The 20,660-nt window shown below is 43.1% G+C and overlaps 1 protein-coding gene across 1 annotated transcript; it reads left to right on the top strand.

Moving 5' to 3' along the window:
- Nucleotides 1–417: 417 nt before the first annotated feature.
- TMPRSS3 (transmembrane serine protease 3) lies at nt 418–20,243 on the top strand. Its single transcript, XM_074860912.1, has 13 exons — nt 418–435; nt 1,850–1,988; nt 3,988–4,098; nt 4,979–5,095; nt 6,898–7,021; nt 8,074–8,199; nt 8,935–8,978; nt 9,749–9,914; nt 11,428–11,597; nt 13,702–13,797; nt 14,916–15,058; nt 16,557–16,709; nt 20,223–20,243. Exons 1-13 carry the CDS (start codon nt 418–420, stop codon nt 20,241–20,243), a joined length of 1,428 nt encoding a protein of 475 aa, XP_074717013.1.
- Nucleotides 20,244–20,660: the final 417 nt, after the last annotated feature.

Raw genomic sequence — 20,660 nt, 5'->3', positions numbered from 1 at the left:
GGGACTCCACCACCTCCCTGGGCAGCCCATTCCAACGCCTAACAACCCCTTCTGGAAAGAAATACTTCCTAATATCTAGTCTAAAAGTTTTTCTAAGCAGTTTGCGGTGCTCCCTTGTTGAGGAGTTACAGAAAGGTTTGCAAATACTACAATATTACCTGATGCTCTTAGGCTAATTAAAAAGCATGCTGAATTTTTATCTTCCCCTTTCTGTAGCCATGCCATCCAGGGCTACCCGATACCCCTCTCCAGGTTGAATTACACAGGCTGCTGCCATAATGCCGTATGTGACAGATGACTGAACCAGCCACGGGCGGCTCAGTGAAAACCTTTCCAGAGCAGACTGGCTTAGCAACCTCAGAATTTCCTTTTGGTTTCTTTTGATAATGAAGAAAGAAAACAGTTTTGCTTTTAACTATGACTTCTCAGGAAGAGGTGAGTGAAGCTTTGGGAGCATGTGATATCCTCTAAATAAACGACACATCAGTGTTTACCTTTCGTGTAGTATACTTCACAATGCTGTTTTGTATCCAGATGGACAACTTATGCACCAGTTCAAAGGCTTTTTTAAAATATCTAAAAATCACGTAGAGCAAGCTGTCCTTTTTGCTGCCTTAAAGTTAGCAGATTCTATATAAAATGTAATTTATCTTCATTTTTGAAATGTGCATGAAATTTTATCAAATGAAAGAGCAGAAACCTTATTGCAGTTGTTGACTGAAAGGTTAAAAGATATCCCAGGTGACTTAAAAACACAGTGTCACAGACAAAAAGTATTCTTTGCCTAAAATGTGTGATTGTAAGCATTTTCTGGGACTGGCTCTGCAAACAAACTGCTTTTACATCTTACCAGCACCACTGTCTTTAACAAACTTGGACCTATTTCACACCACTGTGAGTTCAAAAGTCTGAATCCTTTTGCCAGTGACAGTGTGCAGAAGCAGAGTCAGAAATAAACATTTCAAATCTATTTACCTTGAATTCTAGTGTCGCCTGTTTTAATTGTTTTTCACTGTGTAGAAAGTGATCAAAGGTTTTCTGGAGTAAAATTCAGTGGGCTGCTGCATGAGGATCCTGTGCAGGTGTCATACACTTTTTAGTTTTTCTCTTGTTTCCTATTGCAATTAGAGAGCAGGGGATGGATTCATCAACCCCCAGTGTGAGTTATTAAAAGTAGCTACAGTACTGAGACAAATTTGAGCAAAAATTAACTTCAGTAGGTTGCTGGTAAACTAATTGTAAGAGCTGCTCTCATGAACATTGAGTGCATAACTTAATGTACTGCATCCAGCTCTGGAGTCCTCAGCGCACGAAAGACATGGACCTGTTGGAGCGGGTCCAGAGGAGGGCCACAAAAATGATCAGAGGGCTGGAACACCTCTCCTGTGAGGACAGGCTGAGAGAATTGGGGTTGTTTAGCCTGGAGAAGAGAAGGCTTCCGGGAGACCTTATTGTGGCCTTTTGTTACTTAAAGGGGGTTTATAAGAAAGATGGGAACAAACTTTTTAGCAGGGCCTGTTGCAATAGAATCAGAGGTAACAGTTTTAGACTGAAAGAGTGTAGATTTAGACTAGATACAAGGAAGACATTTTTTTTACAATGACAGTGGTGAAACACTGGAACAGGTTTCCCAGAGAGGTGGCAGATGCTTCATCCCTGGAAACATTCAAAGCCAGGTTGGATGGGGCTTTGAGCAACCTGATCTAGTTGAAGACATCCCTTCTCTTTGCAGGGGAGGGTTGGACTAGATGATCTTTAAATGTCCCTTCAAACCCAAACGATTCTCTGATTCTATGCTAACATTTTACAAGGAGATTATCTTTTTTTTCTTTTTCTCCTGTTGAGTCAGGTACAAGAGACAAATCCCACTACTGGAAGTCTTGAAATCATCTCTGTTACAGAAGATGAACCGCCAGTACCAGAAATTCAGTTTTCCTTCAAAAGATTTTTCTTCATACCACAAGCAAAAGTGGACCCCAGCGCAGATGGTAGGGATACTGCACAGCTTTTTGACCTTTGTAATCTAAATGGCTAATGTAGGTCTTTAGCCTTGCAAAACTATGCTTGTCCACTCATTCACAGAAAGCAATCACCTAGAGGAAGAAGAAACACCTCATTCCCCAGCAGTGAGTTTTGCCAGCATATTAACAGGTGATGACATCCTGTGTCTGCTTGCGTATGCAAGCATTTTTCACAACCAGATTATTCACACCCTTCAGCCACAAACCAAATATTTGCCCATGCTTTTCAGACACATTTTTGAATGGCTTATTTGAAATTTTACAAACCTGGAAATTGGTCCATTAAAAAACTGAATATACAATACAGCAACCTTGGAAGAATAGCATGAATGTTTGCTACTTCCCATAGTTTTCATGGCAAAAAACCCCATTAACTTCAACAGAGGCAGGCTGATCATCAAGGATGAAGATAGAGCAATTTAATTTTCTAGTCCATTAGCTACTACAGCTGTCTAAGATTTTTGGCATACCAGACATCAACTCCGTGGCCAAAACCAGTTACTCAGCTGCTGCTGAGAGAATCTGTGTAGGCTGAGATTTACTTGTGAGTCTATAAACACTGTGAGATGCTCCTCATCTTTGACTGATTGTGTCTGCCAATCTCAAAATCAAAGCTTGAAGAATGAGGGGGTGAAGAGCTGCATGAATTAAAACTGAAGACAAGGTTCTGCCAGTTCCTGTATGCACCCATGACCGAGCTGTGTATGCTATTTTCCCATAGTTTGTCCTTTGTATATCAGAATACATTTGAAACAAGTAAACCATTCATTATATTCAGGGGAATCTGTTGTCTTCCAGGTTGACAATACCACTAAATTGAGGTCAGCTATGGAGGTGGTTGGTGAGCAGGACTGGTCCAGCTCATGAAATGTATTCAGTATTTATTACTGATACATATTTTAACTTCAGATGCATTTTTTTTCCTTGAAAACTCAAAAGTCAGCCTTGAGCCATTGCTCAGTTCTCTCCTTGTCTTTACAGCAAAACTTAAAACAGATCACCTTTTCCCACATTTTTCAAGACTAGTTTGGGGGTCCTTTTTTTTTCAAATTTATCTTTCTATTATTTTTAGTTAACCTTGCTTCCAAGTCCAAAAGGACCAGTGACTTTCCTCCTCCTTGTCTTGAACACCTATTTACTAACTAGTCTTGTCTTTTTCCAATATCCCTGTTCCTGTTCAAATCTTTAGGCTCCTCTTACTTGTTTCCATGTCTCTGTTACCCCAACTCTGGAGGAATGCATCGTGCACAGGACTTAGCTCCCTGGTGCATGAGGCAAAGCTGTGTGGCCTCCAGCCTCATCTCAGGATTTCCGTTGTCCTGGACACAATGTTCAGAGCAGCGTCCAGGTGGGGCTATGGCTGGAGGGAGCACTGGGACTGTAGGCTCGGTACCGGCAAGAGTCAGGAGTCATCACAGACAGGAATGGTTGTAAGGAGGAGACTCAAACTAGTTTGTTCTTTGCTACTTCCACTGAAAGAATTTACTCGTCCACCTGAGCTTTCTGAAGTCTTCAGAGAGTATACCTGTACCCTGAACACAGGTTTGATTACACAAAAAGAACAGGTCTAAATTTCATTTTCATACTGGAACTCACATTTTCAGGAGAGGTGCTTATATACTTCTAAAGCTTGCAGTGTGATGCAGCCCACAAAAATAAAAATTTAGAGCTCATATTCTCAATTGTGTTGAGGACAGGCCAGGTGCTCTGTAAGGGCACAATTCAGATCCCTCATGAGGCAAATGCTGAAGGGGTGTCTGAGAGCACCAGCCAGCTACAAAGCACTTGGAGCCTTCTCAGCCCCTGAGCTGGGGGAATCCGAACACCTGTGGGTCAGGTCAGCTCAGCTCCTGAAGTGTATGAAGGGGTTACTACTGCCAGCTAGTTTAATATTTGATAAATTTTCTCATTGCAAACTCAAGCTGGTTTAACTTCACAGAAACTGTTCTCTCTGTTTGGTTTCTAGGAGATATTGAACCACCTTCGATGTGCCATGTTTTTCTCTCCCTAAAATACTTTCCATATATCTGTGGTTTCTTCCTTGCAGTAATCCTAGCACTTGCCATTGGCCTGGGTGGTGAGTACAATTAGTTATTCATTAAGTTCTCGCTTAACCATTCAAATGCTTAATTTTTCATGAGCCTTTTACTTATAATGGAATTAAACGGCTACTGCAGCTTGTTTGCTGAAGTAAAAAATCTTGTTGATGTGATGGCTTTAAATTTTATTTACATGTAGGGATAAAATAGATCTGGCACTCATGAAAGGATTGTTGTAATATTTACAACACTAGGGAACCTGCAGCTCCAGGAAACCTTTCTCTAGTAAAATTTCACCAATTCCTCTCTGGGGTGGTGAGCTAAGAGTTTAGAAGCTGGGGGAGGCTTCAAGCAGCACATGCCATAATTTTGTCCTGTAATTCATTTCTCTAAGTAAGTTTGTTTTCAAAGAATTAAAGAACTTTCGCCTATCACAAACTACTTCTACAAAGGAAAAGAAAACACAGAATGAGTTTAGTTGTGACTGGAAAGTGTGACCTGCCCAGGTCTAGGTGCCAAATGTGTTGATGCTAGAGCAGTGCCTTCACAGCTGCAACAGGGATAAGCTTGCAGGAGGTTGAAGCATCGGCCCTATTTTGCAAGGGTCTCCTTGCTTTGCTGCTGAGGGGCTGAGGCGCCAGGCAGAAACTTGCTCTGGAGCGAAACATAAACTGGGTAGAGGGAGCTGGGAAGGAGTCAGCACAGACAGCAAGGCTGACTCATCCTACAAGTCATTACTAATGGATGAGATTAGCAGCACCAGGTAGCAACCTCCAGGTTGTATTTCAAAAGTTCCTAGAGTACAGGAGTTATCTTTTCATTAGCAAGACAGAAATCTGGCCCGATAATGGAAGTCAGAAGTGTTAAATTAATATCCAAGTGTGTTTTCATCACCTTGTTTTCTTTCATTCTTGTTAGTCCAATACAACTGCATTGGGAAGTTTCGCTGCCGATCATCATTTAAGTGTATCCAGAAAACTGCCAGGTGCAACGGTGTCTTCAACTGTAAAGAAGGGGAAGATGAGTACGGATGTGGTAATTTATATTTGATTATAAATCCCTCCTACCTCCTCCTGTAGCATCTGGCATGTTATCAAGAAATGCATGTTGTAAAGAGTTTGCGTGAGTCAAGGAAGATAGAGACTGATGGATTATCTAAATCACCACTTCAGAGGAATAATTTCTCTGAGGTATTGATTTACAGTTTATGAGAAATCAAGCTGTTCTTAAGATAAATGTGAATGATTTCTGACTATTGCTACTGCCATATCGAGCATGTTTCTCTATTAGAAGTCTAGATGTTTTTTGACTGCTAGCATTTCCTCTGCCTGCAAGGTATAAGATCACTGCCTTATAGTGTGTATATACAGCATTCTCTGTATCTACTGGCACACAGTTGACTGTGTTGGTTTTGAAGATTGCAAAAGCCCATTATGGGAGACGTCAGCACTGCCTTTTGTGCACTGAGTACCACGGAGTTTGCTTCTTCCTGTGTGAAATGTATGCCCCTCTGTCTGAGTTTCTGTAAGGGTTTTGGGCATCAGAGGGCCATTTTAAATGGTCCCTTCCTGTCCTGTGCTATGGAAGATGACTGTGGTGTTTGCAACCACTGGAGGGAAAGGACTCTAATATTAGTAAGGAGAATAACTGATTTTTAGATCAGTGCATTTGTAATTCTGACTTGTATACCTATGTGTGAGGAGGCAGCACAGCTTTCTGTCTGTGCAATACAAGGAATGACAAGAGCCATGAGCTTCTGGCCCCAGCTAACCCCTCACAATACTTCAAACTTTGGTGTGTTTTCCCCAGGGAGGCTTCAGGCCTCTGTGGAGCCTGTGGGCAATGTGTCTGCTTTTCTTGTCTGCCTTTGCAATGCCATAACCCTGGCCCACAAACACCTGAAGGAAATCCCTGTCCAGCAGTGACCGTGTGCGCGGCCTCCCTTCTCCCTGAGAAGACCATGTAGATGTGCCCTTTCCCAGGTCAAGGTGCCTCCTGCTCATCTGAGACTCTGTGCCCTGGCAGCAGCTTGGTGCAGGGGTGGGGAGGATATGGCAACATGCAGGAAAAAGGGACCATGGATGATGGCTCTGTACCTGGGCCTCTTGCAGTATTTCCCCGTCGGTCTCTTGGACGGAGGCAGCACAGCTCGCAGCAGTGCTGGCTCCATGGGGTGGCTCAGCCCTGTGGCCACCTGCAGGGAAGGGCTGTGCTGAGCAGAGTCAGGCTGGTGCAGGGAGGGAGTTCTTGGGAACCGAGCTCCCAAATTGCGCATCTCTCCTCTCCCCAGCCTTTACACGCTCATCAGCTCAGACATGCCAGCATCATTTCAGCAGAGGGAAGCAGGTAGGACACTCCATGGGAGCCCAGGGGCATCTGGGTGCAAGTGCATGCACCTCTCTGACTGTGCTGTGCTGTGCAGTGCAGGAGGTGCCAACCACCCTTCATCACTTATCTTGATTGCAGGTTTTCTCAGTGCCAAACACCTGCCACTCCAACTCACTGCAGTCAGCAAGACTTGCTTTGTCTCACCGGAGGGCACGTGTACTGGGTCTGGCTGAGCAGTATTACAGCTAGCATCCCCTACCCATTCCATGAGCATAGACTTCTTTCTCCTGGCTGTTCTAGCTCAGCATACCTTAGTTTCCTTCCTTAAGTGGGGAAAAAAAAAAAGCACAGAAAAGTTCTGTCAAAGGATCCAAGTGATGAAAAAGACAAGTAGTTAAAACTCAGTGAGCGAAGAAATATAGATGCCACAGTGGTGCACTGACATTGTTGTGTACCTGTTGGTTCTTCTTCACAACTCACTCAGGCTTTTCTTCTCCTGAATCTCAAAGTCAGGTTGAGTGGCAAGAAAGCAGTGCTGCAAGTGTTCACTTCTGGATCCTGGCGAACAGTCTGCTCTGATGACTGGAAAGCAGAATATGGAAATGCTACCTGCAAACACCTGGGTTTCTCAAGGTATGAACACAAAATGGAAGAAAGTTTACATGGCATTTTGAACAAACTCTGAGGTTTTCAACCTTTCTAGTGAAACCTTGTATTAGTCTGTGCTTTAAAAGAAAAAAGGACTTAACAATTCACTTTTGTGAATGATATAGTTGAGAAGATTTAGGATGATGTGGGAAATAGTCCTGAATACTTGTGTACTGCAAATACCATTTATTACTGCTATAAATCCTGAATGATGGCTAAATACAATGGTTTGGTTAAATCTTCCCTATGAGGTGCAGGTGCCTGAATGCTGCTTCTCTTTCTAGTAGTTAACAGCCTGTCAGAGAGACATTAAAAAACATAAGAGCTGTTCCAATTTCTTTTACTTCCTCTGTAGGAAAATTGTATATACAATTCATGTCATGACATCTGTTAGGAATTGAGGTCCACCTCAAAATTAGAGAAAAAGCTGGTAAGGCAGTTCATACTGGATTGATCTCATTCCTGGAAAACACTATTTCTTTCACAAACTTTCACACAATTGAGAAAGGGTTTGAAGTTGTGACTTGCAGTGATGCTCTGTTATGTCTTACAATGGCATAATTCTGATTTGTGCACATTATAGTTAGCAGTATAAAGCTTCTTTAAATAAATTCTTGTTGCCTTTAGGATAAAATACATCTTAATTGTTCAACAAAAAAGACAAGAAAAACCTACAAATTATTCATCCTCCCCGCTGCAAAATGTAACTCTAGAAAAAGGAGACAATGAGCTTGTTAGTGCTTCAGGAAATGTGCCAGCCAGTTACAATAAAAGCTTTATTACAATATTAGAATTAAAATTTACTTTCTCTGCAAGTTAAATGTCTCTCAGCATGTGTGACTTCCACACATGATTATGGCAAAAATACGTGCACATTATAAGAAGTGTTTCTTGGGGAGGATAGGATTACTTTATCAAGTGTCAGAATCCGATTATTGTGGTTTCTACACTGGGTTTTCATTAGCAGAACCGCTGAATTATTTAAACAGATTACTGAAATGCTGTCTGAGGAAGCTGTGTTTATGGTTTATTTGCAGTTACGTGAGTTCAGGTTACCTGCCTGTGGCTGCAGTTGAAAAACAGTTTCAAAGACATTTTGTATCCCTCAGCCACTGGTTATCAGCTGATCAACTGACATCCCTACACAATGCAACAAACCTCAGGTATGCCTCAGCTTGTTCATCCTGACAGAAAGAGAGCAATCAATAGAAGAATTGTTAATAACTTGAGATTGTTGCCTATTTTTTCAGGCATGTAGTACTTCATAAGTGATTGGAATTGTTACGCATCATAGACCAAGGTTCAGTAGCAGTCTTGCTGGAATACAAATTAAGAGCCTGATTCAAGGCCCATTAAAATCAACAAAGGCTTTAAAATGAGCTATTTGAAAAGCCTATTTGTCCCATGATCCCTTTTTTTTTTTTCAAATGGATAGACACCAGGCACTTATCTTTCCCGATTTTGAAGCCATTTGTTTCAGTTTACAGATCCCTAGATATTTCCCGGTGGGTTTATGAACCCTTTATGGTCCATTTCTTCCTCCTGACAATTTCTTGTTTTTCTTAGTTACCTTTCACTGAGAAGCAAGCTATGTATCCAAGGAGACTACAGATCACATGTTGAAAATTGCTGATGAGCATCCCCTTGCAGAAGAGTGAACCACTCTTCAGCAGGGCAACATATGGTCTGCAGGCTCCTGGTGGTGTTTAAGTTCCTAATTTAAGTATTTCAGCTAAATGCCCTGAGCAGATTGGATGAGTATATGACCTTGTACCTCTTTCAATATATGAGTTACTTATATTTACCTGCACATAGCTGTACAGGGATATGACACAATATTGAAAAAAAACCCAGTATTTGTGAATCGGAACTAATACTGCACTGTCTTTTCATCTTAGAGAGGAATGCACTTCTGGCAATGTGATCATCTTAAAATGTTTGGGTAAGAATCAGGAAAAGTGAAAATAAAATCAGAAACTCTCCATCTTCATCCACTGCATGGCAAGAATTGGGAGGAATTGTGTACTTAGGGCATACTCTGCCATCAGTTTATCACTCCAAAGAAAAATTATATTTCTTATATAAAATTTAGAAGAATTTCAGAAAGTGAGAAAAGGCTGGTAAGGCAGATCGGGAGCATCAGGTAGCAGGGGCATTTTGGTGAGAATCACAGTAAGAAGTAGACAAATATTTAAGGATTGTGAGTTGAGTCCATGGACTGATACTGTAATTCCAACTCCTTGCCATCTCATCAGGGAAAGGGAAATCTGTTTTAACATTTGAACTTTCATCCCACACCTCTCCATATCAGCTAGTTTTCACATAGGGATATGAAAATTCAAAAAACAACAGCAAAATAATCACCAGGAAAGAGGAGATATTTCAGCCTGCCTGTGTGGGTCCCTGAGACCCTGTGCATTTAAGAAGGGCAGAACAAGGGGTTTTGTAGCTCAGCTGAGCGCTATGTTTGTAGGGGAGAAGATGTGAACGCCACAGCCCCCATGCCAGCTGCCAGGCATGATGCTGCAGGGGTGGGAGGAAAGAGGAGAAACTTCTGGGGGCAGCCACAACTCAAGATGTGGACCATGAGGATGGGGACAGTCCTGCTGCAGAGACATTCCAGCCTCAGCAAGGCTGGGAGTAGAGGGGCTGAAGGTGACCAAAACCATGCCTGCGTTTTCTCCACGGACCATAACCTTTGCTTTCTCGCAGCATGCGGGACGCGGGCCAGCTACGGGCCACGAATTGTGGGGGGCAACGCGGCCTCCCCCCGGCAGTGGCCCTGGCAGGTCAGCCTGCAGTTCCACGGGCACCACCTCTGTGGAGGGTCCGTCATCACCCCACGCTGGATCATCACGGCCGCCCACTGCGTCTACGAGTAAGTCCCTAAATTGTCTTTCTTGGGGTGTCCCACTGACCTGGCTTCAAATGGGTCTGTGTGTGGGGCCACTGCAGAGGCGGGCTGATGCACCGTGCTTTCTTTTAAAATATGAACTGCAGTAGAGATTGGGTTATCCTTATTTCATGGGCTTGCTCCATAACATTTAAACCATCTCTATCTCTTCTTGCACAAGTACAAGACTTTGTTGAAGACTATCTCCCAAAGAGAGAGTCAGGTCCAAATCAGGGACCCCAGTTTTCAGATATTCTGGGCACTCCCAGCTTCCTGGGAAATTGGCTTAAAACAACATTTGAGTGCTAGATTTTAGGTATCCCAATCTGCAATTTCTGTATATTGCATGTGAGTTAACAGCTCAGGAGGAATATGTACTTGGCTGCTCTGGTACTCTGGAACTCCAAAATAAATTACACAATGCTGTTCAAGTTGACAGGATCAATCGGAGGTAGTAAGTTGTACTGTACTTAGTGCCCACATACTCACTGCTCCTTTTTATGCTACTGAAGTAGTCTTTGAGTTGTAAATAGATGCTAAACAGTTATTTAGACTCCTCTTCTTTGTGTAATTATAAATATAGCCTTCTCATTTATAAACAGTTGTCTGGTCCTGCAGTCTTGTTTGTTGCTAATAGTGCAGGAGAGCTCTTTTCTCTCTCACAAACTCCAGGCCACTTTCACCAAAGACATTTAAACAGCTAAAATGGGATTTGTCTGACCACTTTTAGGCACCCACAACACCAGTGCCTGCTTCTGAGCAAGTCCTGCAGGATGCTTTTATACCCAGTAGAGAGAAGAGATGGAACAGACAAATCCCACTCCTAGATTCTGTTTACAGCCCTGTGTTGCCATAAAAATAATTGCTTAGGAATTAAGCGTTTTAGGACTTCTGTCCTTAGCTCTGTGCCCCCACAACACAGTTGGTTGTGGTGTGTTCAAAGGCTGATGGGGATGGGAGCTGGTAACACAGCCCACATCCCTGGAGCCTTTCCCCAGCACTGCCGCTAACCCACTGCTAGCCTGGTGGGGAGAAGCCAAGAGAAGAGGAGCTGCTCGTGTGCTGGAGGCTGAAGGATGTGGCTGCTCATAAACTGGGGTCAGAAGCACCTTCCAGAAGGAAAGCCTCTCCCTTGAGAATGCCTTGCCACAAGTGCGGCTGAGCTAGTCGGATGGCTGAGCATGTGTGCCAGGCAGCAGCATCGACTGCTGTGGGGTCACACAGGAGGACAGACAGGTAGGCCAATTCAAAACTCACATATTTGTAGAAAGCTGCACAGATAATGTGCCAGTGACTCAGTGTGTTACCAAGGTTAGTCACCCTTTCTACATGTCTTGAAATTAGATGCCAAACATAGCCAATATTAATAGATGGCAAGTGCAGCAGACTGCAGCTATTTGCCTGTAGAGTTTTATGTGGTTTGTAAGCCCAGGAGACAATTAGAAAACCTGAGGGTTTTCTTGACGGTTTTTCACTCTCTCCTACCTCTTTGTTTCAGCTTGTACTTGCCGAGCTCATGGAGTGTGCAGGTTGGTTTTGTGACTCAGCAAGACAGCCAGGTTCACCCATATTCAGTGGAAAAAATTATATACCATCGAAACTATAAACCCAAGACAATGGGAAATGATATAGCACTGATGAAACTGGCAGCACCGCTTGCTCTCAATGGTAATTCTTTCTGTTAGCTTTCACTTGACTTTCTCGCCTTTCTAGATAAAAGCAAGATGGGTCTTTCCTAGTACAGACAGGGAAATTTCTGTTGGTGCCCTATGCCTGACCCAGGACAGGTGGATCCCCACTGCCTCTAAAAGCAATGAGAGATGTGCAGCGTAGATGTAGCCAGCCTGCTGCTGTGATGGTGAGGCAGCAATCCCTGTTCAGACTACACCGGCAGAAACCCCCACCCTCAGTATCAGGAACTTCTCTGTACTTGGTATCCAGGCACAGAGAGCAACAGCATTGTCGGGGTCACCATTAGCCGGGGTCCTTATTTCTCCGTGCAGGAACAGAAACGACGCAACACCAATGTGATGATCAGGTCGTCCATCTTTTTTATTATAGTTATTGTTATATTCTATTCCTTTTCTGGTTACATTTATACTCTACTAAGTTCTGTACACGCACTCATCTATCTTCTAATAGGCTACAGGTCATCTACACGCGCTGTTCACGCGCCTCTACAAGCATTTGCATTGGTTAATTGCAATTAGCACATAAAGCCCAAAACTTGCCAAAACTCCCTTATCTCATACCCTGTTTTGCTCAGACTTGTGTGCTTTTGCTGACCACACGTGTTTCTCACTTATCTGCTATCTTGTGTGTTTTTGCCAGCCTTATTTTGCTGGCCTTGTCTTCGTCCTTGCATTCTTCTGTCTGCACTAACTTTCTCCCAGCGTGGCCCAGACTCCTACACAGCATGGTCACAGGGCTCTGCAAAATGTTCCCAGTCTGTTCTGGTATTGGCTTACTGAAGGCATTTAACAATAGGCAAACATTAACTTTATTCTTTCTAAATATTTTTCCTATCTAAAATAAATGCCTCACCTCATTTTACTTGGAGATTGTGGAGATTTTTATCATGTCCCTTCTGTGAGTACGGGGAGATCCATCAGGGTCCGAAGCTGAAAATCAAGCTTAAATTTCAAAGAGAAGACAGCTCAAACATAATGATGCTTTTAAATTAAAAATACTTTTATTTTCTCGCAGGATGCTACCTACAGCTGACACAGTTAGTGAATTGAAATAACGTGTAACAATATTGTATGAATTTAAATGATCACCTGCCAATACCTCCTAATCACTGTGAGCTCTCTGCAAAGGGGAGCTGGTGCTCTGACACATCTAGATTGTCAGTTCCTAAATAAATTCTCTTGAAATACTTTAAACTCCCACTTTGAATGAAAATTAAGCTTGATTTTGTTCTGTTTTATATCTCAGCTACTGCTGGTTTCTTTTGCTCAGGAATAGGTCTGGGAGGCTGTTAAGAACAGTAATGGCTCCGCAACTGAGCAAGATACCTGCTATGCCCTGGGGGCAGCCTGGGGGGCTTGGAGGCTCCATGCTGGAGGCTCAATGCTTTGAGCTGGGATCATTGCACTATGGAGAACTGCACCACTAGGAATTGCCCAGTAATACCTTGTATCTTCCCTCCCTCTACTCAGTGCCAGCTCATCTTGACACATCACAGTTTGTCCCCCCAGCATCAAACACTGATTATATTGCATGGCATTCAGTGCCCCAGGGCACAGAGGCACTGAAACGCTATGAACTCATGGGTGGGAAGCAAAGAGCACCGCAGATGTCTTGTTGCCCTTACAGAAGGGCAAAGAGATGTGTACGCATGGCTCTTTGTACATGACGTGGCACAAAACCTGTTAGGAGGTGCCATACAGTCGTGCCGTGGTTAACCAAGGTCATTTCTCTCCCTGAGCAGCGTGCCCCGGAGTCTTTGATCTGCTCGTCACCTGCGTGCATGGCGCATTTTTTGTTTGCTCATTCTTCAATTTATTGACCTGCCAACACCTCCTTCTGTCACTTAATACTTGAAGCTATTTAGTCCTGGTGCAGGTATTGTTTCAAACGTATGGTATTGGCCATAAGACAAAAGACCCGCAGCACTGTTGGGCTATTCATGTGGGGAGCAGGCGGTGTTCATAACAAGTTCACTGCAAGCCAAATCCTCAAGTTTTACTGAGGCATATAATTTTTTTGCTGAATTTTAAAAGCAATTCTCTTCTCTCTCTCTTTTTTTTTTTTTTTTTTTTTTTAATAGGTCACATAGAGCCAATCTGTCTGCCTAATTTTGGTGAACAGTTCCCAGAAGGGAAAATGTGTTGGGTATCAGGATGGGGAGCAACTGTGGAAGGAGGTATTTTAAATGGGCTGCTGTTGATTACACTACATGAAAACATCTCACATACAGTAAATACAGGATTTGGTTGGAGCATTGTTCAACATTAAGTTTTCTGGGGTATCTGGGGGGAAAAGAAGACATATTCCTAAATTTTATGCTCATCCTGAACTGCAAAAGTGCCCTTATCACAAGGAATGGATGGGTACGCTCTGTGAAAATGTTAAAAATTACACGTAGACAGCAACACCGTCCACAACGTTGTACTCAGCCTCAGTCAAACAGATTGTGTCCTTTAAAACTTCAAGCATAGGAAGTACATGAATGCAAGTATCAACCATCCAGTTTTTTGGAGAAAGCATGTATGCATTTTCAGGCAAGCAGGTTGATGTAGAAATTGGATCTGTAAATAATGTCATAAAGAGAAGGGATTTTTTATTTTTTTTTTAACCATGACTCACAGGTCATGTTAATCAATAATATATATTGAATCGTTTCCCTGTGAAAATGCTTGAATTCTCAGGTCATTGTTTTTTATCATTCTTCTTTCATCTCATTTAACGTGTTCCTGTTGTTCAGAGAACAGTGCGTTACCTGACCTAGAGATAATAGCGAAAGGTAGGAAAAAAAATGAAAGCAAGGTCTACCACATAAAAAGTCAGCTATAAGTTGACAACAGACAGTGTGCAAATACGCCCATTTGTAGAGATGATCCATTCAGACCGAATAAAATAAAATAAATATTTATAAAATAAATCAGATGTTTGCAGATGATTTGTTGACTAACAGAGCAGGGAATAAATTTGAAACAAATTTTGACACTAGTATTGAAGACTGTCCAACTAGCTTTTAAGTTCATTACTCTCAATAATTGTCTAGTTTGAAGTAGAAATATATAATGTATAACTTTATATTGTATACTGTGATAATCCACAGCTCTATAGAATTGCTAGTTACTGGATTCTGTAAGTGATGAGACACCTAGTTGCCTTACTTGTAAGTTGTCATTTTAACCATATTTCTTTCATCCTTGCTTGCCAATTCTTCATGTACGAAAACATTTTCTGTTTATAACTGGTATTTAATTTCAAGGATAGAGAGTTTTTTCTTTGTTTTTGTTTTTGTTTTTTGAACAGGTGATACATCTGACACCATGAATTATGCAGGTGTTCCTCTGATTTCTAATGCAATTTGCAATCACAGGGATGTCTACGGTGGGATCATAACTTCTTCAATGCTTTGTGCCGGTTTCCTAAAGGGAGGGGTAGACACCTGCCAGGTATGGAAGTTTCCAAACTGCAACTGTACTCATTAAGAACAGCAATGGAAAAATATGAGTGATAAGTTATCAGAAGGAACTCCCAGGCTTTTCTTGAGCAAACATTTAGTTTTGTGCCATTTACTCTGTTTACCACGAATATCAATCACTGACTGTGCACACATTCACGTGCTACAATTCCCTTTTTACATTTCTTCTGTGGACCATATCTGCTACTCTGAAGCCAATTTTACTTAAGACATTTTTTTTTTTTATTGCATGTGCTACAGCATGGTGACATCTCTTTGCCCTGGCCGTGGCCTCTGCACTGCATTGAATAGCACTGCACTGTGAGCATCTCTGGAGACTTGCAAGGTGTAGACACCCCTTGGTGAAAAGCAGCCAAAGCATATATCAATAAGAGAAACAGAAGTGTGTGATTTTGGAAAGAGTAGAGTGAGGCAGGGGAAGGAAGAAAGGGAGAGGTGTTTGAGTAACTCAGACAACTGATAATGACTCTGGGGTAGAGGGATTCATAGATCATAGTTCATAGTTCATGGATCAGAGGATCCTTCACAACACAGGGTGGTGATGATTCAAGATCACTGTCAGAGTCATGACAGTGGCCACCCTGTGCCAGGTCTCATCCCCATACACACTAATGTGGACTGACCTAACTAGTCATGGATGAAGATCAAGGGATGGGGAGGAACTTCATGTTTCCAGACTTGCTCAGTCCCAGTTATGCATGGGACAAGACAAAGCAAAGGCATTAGGTGCATAGATCTTCATTTAAGCACTTGTTTGCACAACACCCCTAGCAAGGTGCCGGGCACCAGCACTACACTATGCCTGGGAGAGCTGCCCAAAGGCAGCATGCTCAGCGTAGGGCTCCAAGTGACAAAATGAACCCTACACGCCAAAGAGAGAGACTTGTTCCAAATTCCCTTTCTTCTGTTGTGCTGGTTCTGACGATCATAGGGTGAGAAAGTGTTTCAGCAAAATAAATTGAAAGTTTTCATTACTTAGATGTGAGTCCATTGTGTCAAATCTGCCTAGCAAAGTGTCTGGGAAGCACCAGAAAAGCAGTATGCAAGACTGTGTGCAGGAGCAGGCAGGGAAGGAGGCAGGGTGCAAGCTTGTTGTTGCAACGCTGGGCTCAGCTCAGCTCAATAGCTAGGAGCTTTTTGAGAGAAGCAGCTGTGAGAGACCAAGACCATGACATCGAGACTGCAGATGAGCGATGCCCTGCCTGCAGGACAGGCATGCTCCCCAGCACCCAAATGTTGTTTAACAGGAGACTTCAACATTGCTTCTGTTGTACTGCACTGCTAACAGGGGAAAGAAAAATATGATCTAATACACATCTCTAAGAAGTCTCCAACTTCTGCTGTAACATATGCTTTTCCCAGGACCCAGGGAACAGGAGACTGAATTATGCCTCTCCCAAACCCCCCCAAATAGACATTCCCCTCCCTTGCTGGGGCACTGACATTTGCTTTAATTCTTTGTCCTCCAGGGAGATAGCGGGGGCCCTTTAGCATGTGAAGATATGAGTATCTGGAAGTTGGTGGGGACCACCAGCTTCGGAGTGGGCTGTGCAGAAAAGAACAAGCCGGGCGTCTACAGTCGAACAACCTCCTTCCTGGGCTGGATACACGAACAGATGGAGGTCTGGTTTTGCCATGTCTCTCCACCTCTGGTTGTTGCTTTGTTCCACCTATGCCACACAGTGTTTAGCTCATATTTGTCGCAGCTGAGTTGTGTCATACAGACATCTGTGACCCAAGGGAGCGTTTGGGGATCAGGGCAGGTCCGTGGGCAGAGCAGAGTGCAGGTGTCTTAGCAAGATGTGGGGAGCACTGGGGCAGGGCTAGAGAGGGAAGAGGAAGGTGGGAGTGACTGGGGAGGGAGCCTGGAGGTGCAGAGCAGGGAACATGGAGGTGTGAAAGAACTGAGTAAGGAGATGTGGAGGCAAGGAAAAAAGTGCTAGGTGTTATAGACTATCTTGCCAAAATGATGCAAATTAGGACAAATTAAATTTCAATTATTTATTTTAGCAAGCGGCAATAAGCAAAACAGCGCTGGGCGGCCGGGGAGTCCCTGCTCCACCAACGGCGCGCGCTCACTTCCCGAGGGTCCGTCTTTTTTATATCCTCCGCCTTCCGGTATCGGGTCTCTCTGAGAGGTGTATCCTGCGTCTGCGCACTTTGCAGCTAGGGGGTCGCTCCATCCGGGTCTTCCTCACGTCACCAGCTTCTCGTATTTCCTACTTTCCTGAGAGTGGCTCACAAAGTCTTTGTTTATATCTTACAGAATATAGACACTACCCCCTTTTTTTTTTTTTTTTTTTCTTCTTCTTCTCCCCTTTGTCTTTCTCCCCTTTGTCCTTCTTCCCTTTCTCCCTCTTTTCAGTCTTTTGCCTAGTAGGAGTCCTTGCTTCAGCATTTCAACTTAGATAAGCACTTACAGTCAGTTAGTCGTTACACAGTGTAATAGTTAAGATTAAGCTTAGGCCAACATAGTTTATGGAATAACATGTCACGAGCTCCCAGTATCTTCAATGGAATTTGATGAACAAACAGTTTACTGTCTATCACACTAGGGGATTTCACGTGAAGCTGTGAGGCTGCTATAAAAAAGCCTGGGAAGTGGAAGCTGAGTGAGCCAAAGAAATTGGGCTGGAAGGAGAGGAGAGCAGAGGCAAGGAAGTGGGGGGATGCTGCAGCCACCTTCACCTGACCTGAGGGTGACCCAGTCTCCAGAGACCAGGTCCTCTGCTGTCAGCACCCCTCTAGGTCTGCCAGAGAGATAATGGGTTCAGTCAGCTGAGCAGGAGAATTATTGTCCTTCAAGAAGACTTCCAGGCAGGGATCTGTTGCCTAAGCAGAAGCATCTAGAGCCATTTTAGAAAGCCCAGGCTCACTGCCTGGCTCACAGGTGTCCCTGCAGAAGTGCAAGGATCTGCAGCTAGCCCTGGGTTGTATTCACCATCCCCATGGGGATGTCGCAGATACCCTGCGACAGCTCAGGTAGCTATGATAGAGGATCTATGAGAGATCTGAGGCCTTCCAGACCAACTGCTGGAGACCAGGCAAATACACTAAGACACCCCAAGTGGCACTAGATAGTGCATTCACGAGGCAAGTGAACCATCCTCCCCTGCCCTGCTAGGAGTCCAGACACTCAGCTCACAGGTAGACACCTACTTAGCTTTGTGGCAAAGCCATCCTAAGCACCAAAGTGTACGTCCCATCCTGCTCCTCACAGACAGTGGTGCCGGTGCTGCTATTCCAGCACCCAGTTTGCTGGAATGAATGAATGACTGAATGAATATCGGTGATGTTATTCCAGCACCAGCAATACAGCCCCCAGCCCTGACAGCTGCCTGTGCCACCGTGATGGCATGTGGTGAAACCACTCCTGCCCCCATCTCCTTTGTGAAATATATGAGACTTCCTCCTCAAACCGAAGTGCCAATATCAAGCATTCACAGACAAGAAAATGCCCAAAATAAGGTTATGTGTGCAATTTCATTTCAGCCCCCTATCTGTATACTGTATGACACGTACTGTTTTCATAACCTATATTACACATGAAGATTTATGTTATCACATGCTTATCTGTTACTCAACAAAGCTAAAGAAGACAAGATAACATTTCTAAGTCTTTAAGACTTCTAATATTACTTTTTTTTTCTTCCCTCCAAGTATATATATCATTGTGAGTCATTTGCAGACACAGTAGCCCAGACATTTCAGATGAAGAGTTCATATCCAATGAAAACACAGATCTCCATTATAAAGAAGTGATCAAGGAGAAAAAAGTGCAGCTAAATCAAAAGTACAGCTAAATCTTTGTTTAGCTAAATGCTAACATGTTATAATTTTTCACAGGGACATCCTTCAGATGTAAACTTTAATTCACCAATTTATCCTCTTAGAAAGGGTTTTAAACTGCAGCATAGAAACACAGACACTTTTTAATGGACTCTGAAACAAACCAGAAGAAAGTAGAACTAGTGTGCTTTTGAAAATGGGACCAAGGGAACGGTTTGCACCTGGCAGATCTGTAGTGTGTCATAACTGTCCTGATCTGCTCTTACCTGCTGTTGCTCATCATGGACTGGTGTTCTTTTGGTCTCTCCAGAAGTTTCTATACTTTCTTCAAACAAAATTGACTCTTTTAGCTAAAGCTTAGCAGAGGAATTAGGAAAGAGATCCATTTTGATCTAAAAGATGCAAAATTGCAAGATAAGGAATTTGGCCATCAACATGCCCTTAAAAGCTTTCTTTCTGGAAATTAGCTTTATAACAGCTCACCGGACAGGGACAATCATCTAATTCAAGGCATGATCAAAGAGGAGGCATTTGTGTTTTCTGATCTTCCATTTCCAGTTTTGAAACCTGAATAAAGTGCTTCTGTCTCCCAGATTTTCAGGAAGATACAGACATTTTGCTAAAGGCTCTCTCCTGTGAATGCGAAGAAAAGTTTTTTACTGGTTTCCACTAAGCGGTGAAAATTAGTTGATGCCATTTAGCAAGATGTTTCTCTAACATTGTGAACAGAATTTCTGCTGCCTCCATTTTGAACAGCTGTCCGACTAGGGAGGAAGCAAAAAGTTTATAGCACTAAGGGGAGTGCCAGTGACCTACACACATTGTTGTCTGAGAAATATTATGCTTCAACTATTAAATCTGAATAGACATGAAAGGCTCCCACCCCAGCAAAAAAAGGGGAAAAAAAGAAACCAGCAACGGAACAACTAAGAGGAAACAAAATAAACCCCTTCAAAGCCTACTTATCTCCCTGTATGCATGTGTCCCATGCATACAGCATCTACCACTATTACTAATATATTCCTTCATCTCCCATAACTATATTTCTTTATGAGCTTCCTGTCTCACCTCATGCAAGACTGAGAACCAGTGAACTAAAGCAGTGAGAGAGGCTGATGGCATTTGCTGATGTTCACAGTGCACACAATGTGTATTGGACCACAGTTCTTATGTAGAGGTGATGTCTTTTTCTGAAGAGCTCCAGCTGACAGGACTGGCTCCAGTAGCCCTGTGTTTCCTTTGGTGACCCTAGTACAGTTAGGAAAAAAAGAAGTGTTTCTCTTTCAGAGTTCAGTAGGTGGCAACATGATCATTTGAATAGATGCATAACTGGTTTTGCTTCCCAGAGAGAAGAACTGCAGAGCTGAGGAGAGTGGCAGTGTGCTGGGCTTCTGAAAACCCACATCACCCTCCAGCCCCACAGAAGGACTCACCACACTCTTCTGGATACCTGCTCTGAGCTTTGCACCTTCACAGACTACTTTTTACCATTTCTTTTGGGTACTGGTAACTATACTTAATGAAAACTGTTGCACATTCAGCCTCTTTTGGATGGAAGAGGCAGCTGGATGCTGGATGCTGGGCATGAGTATTTACTGTCAGCTACAAATTTCACAGTAGAAAAAGTGCAAAGACTGATAACCCAGGACGCAATCAATCACAATAAAGTATTGCAGGCACCATGAGTAAAAGACTAGAACAACTTCCGATCAGGTTGTTAGCTGTTATTTTAGTACTTACCTTCCAAGAACCAGATTACATAAAGACTTTTTCTCCTAAAATAT

The sequence above is a fragment of the Strix uralensis genome, chromosome 2 (assembly GCF_047716275.1).
Source record: "Strix uralensis isolate ZFMK-TIS-50842 chromosome 2, bStrUra1, whole genome shotgun sequence".
In the NCBI taxonomy this organism is placed as follows: domain Eukaryota; kingdom Metazoa; phylum Chordata; class Aves; order Strigiformes; family Strigidae; genus Strix; species Strix uralensis.
This window is presented reverse-complemented; position numbering and strand designations above follow the sequence as displayed.

Bases quoted from the DNA above. Each gene is read 5' to 3' on its own strand.
- TMPRSS3 (XM_074860912.1), top strand. The intron at 5,096-6,897 runs GTAATTTATATT...TGAATCTCAAAG, and splicing joins GGAAGATGAGTACGGATGTG to TCAGGTTGAGTGGCAAGAAA. The intron at 7,022-8,073 runs GTATGAACACAA...GTTTATTTGCAG, and splicing joins AAACACCTGGGTTTCTCAAG to TTACGTGAGTTCAGGTTACC.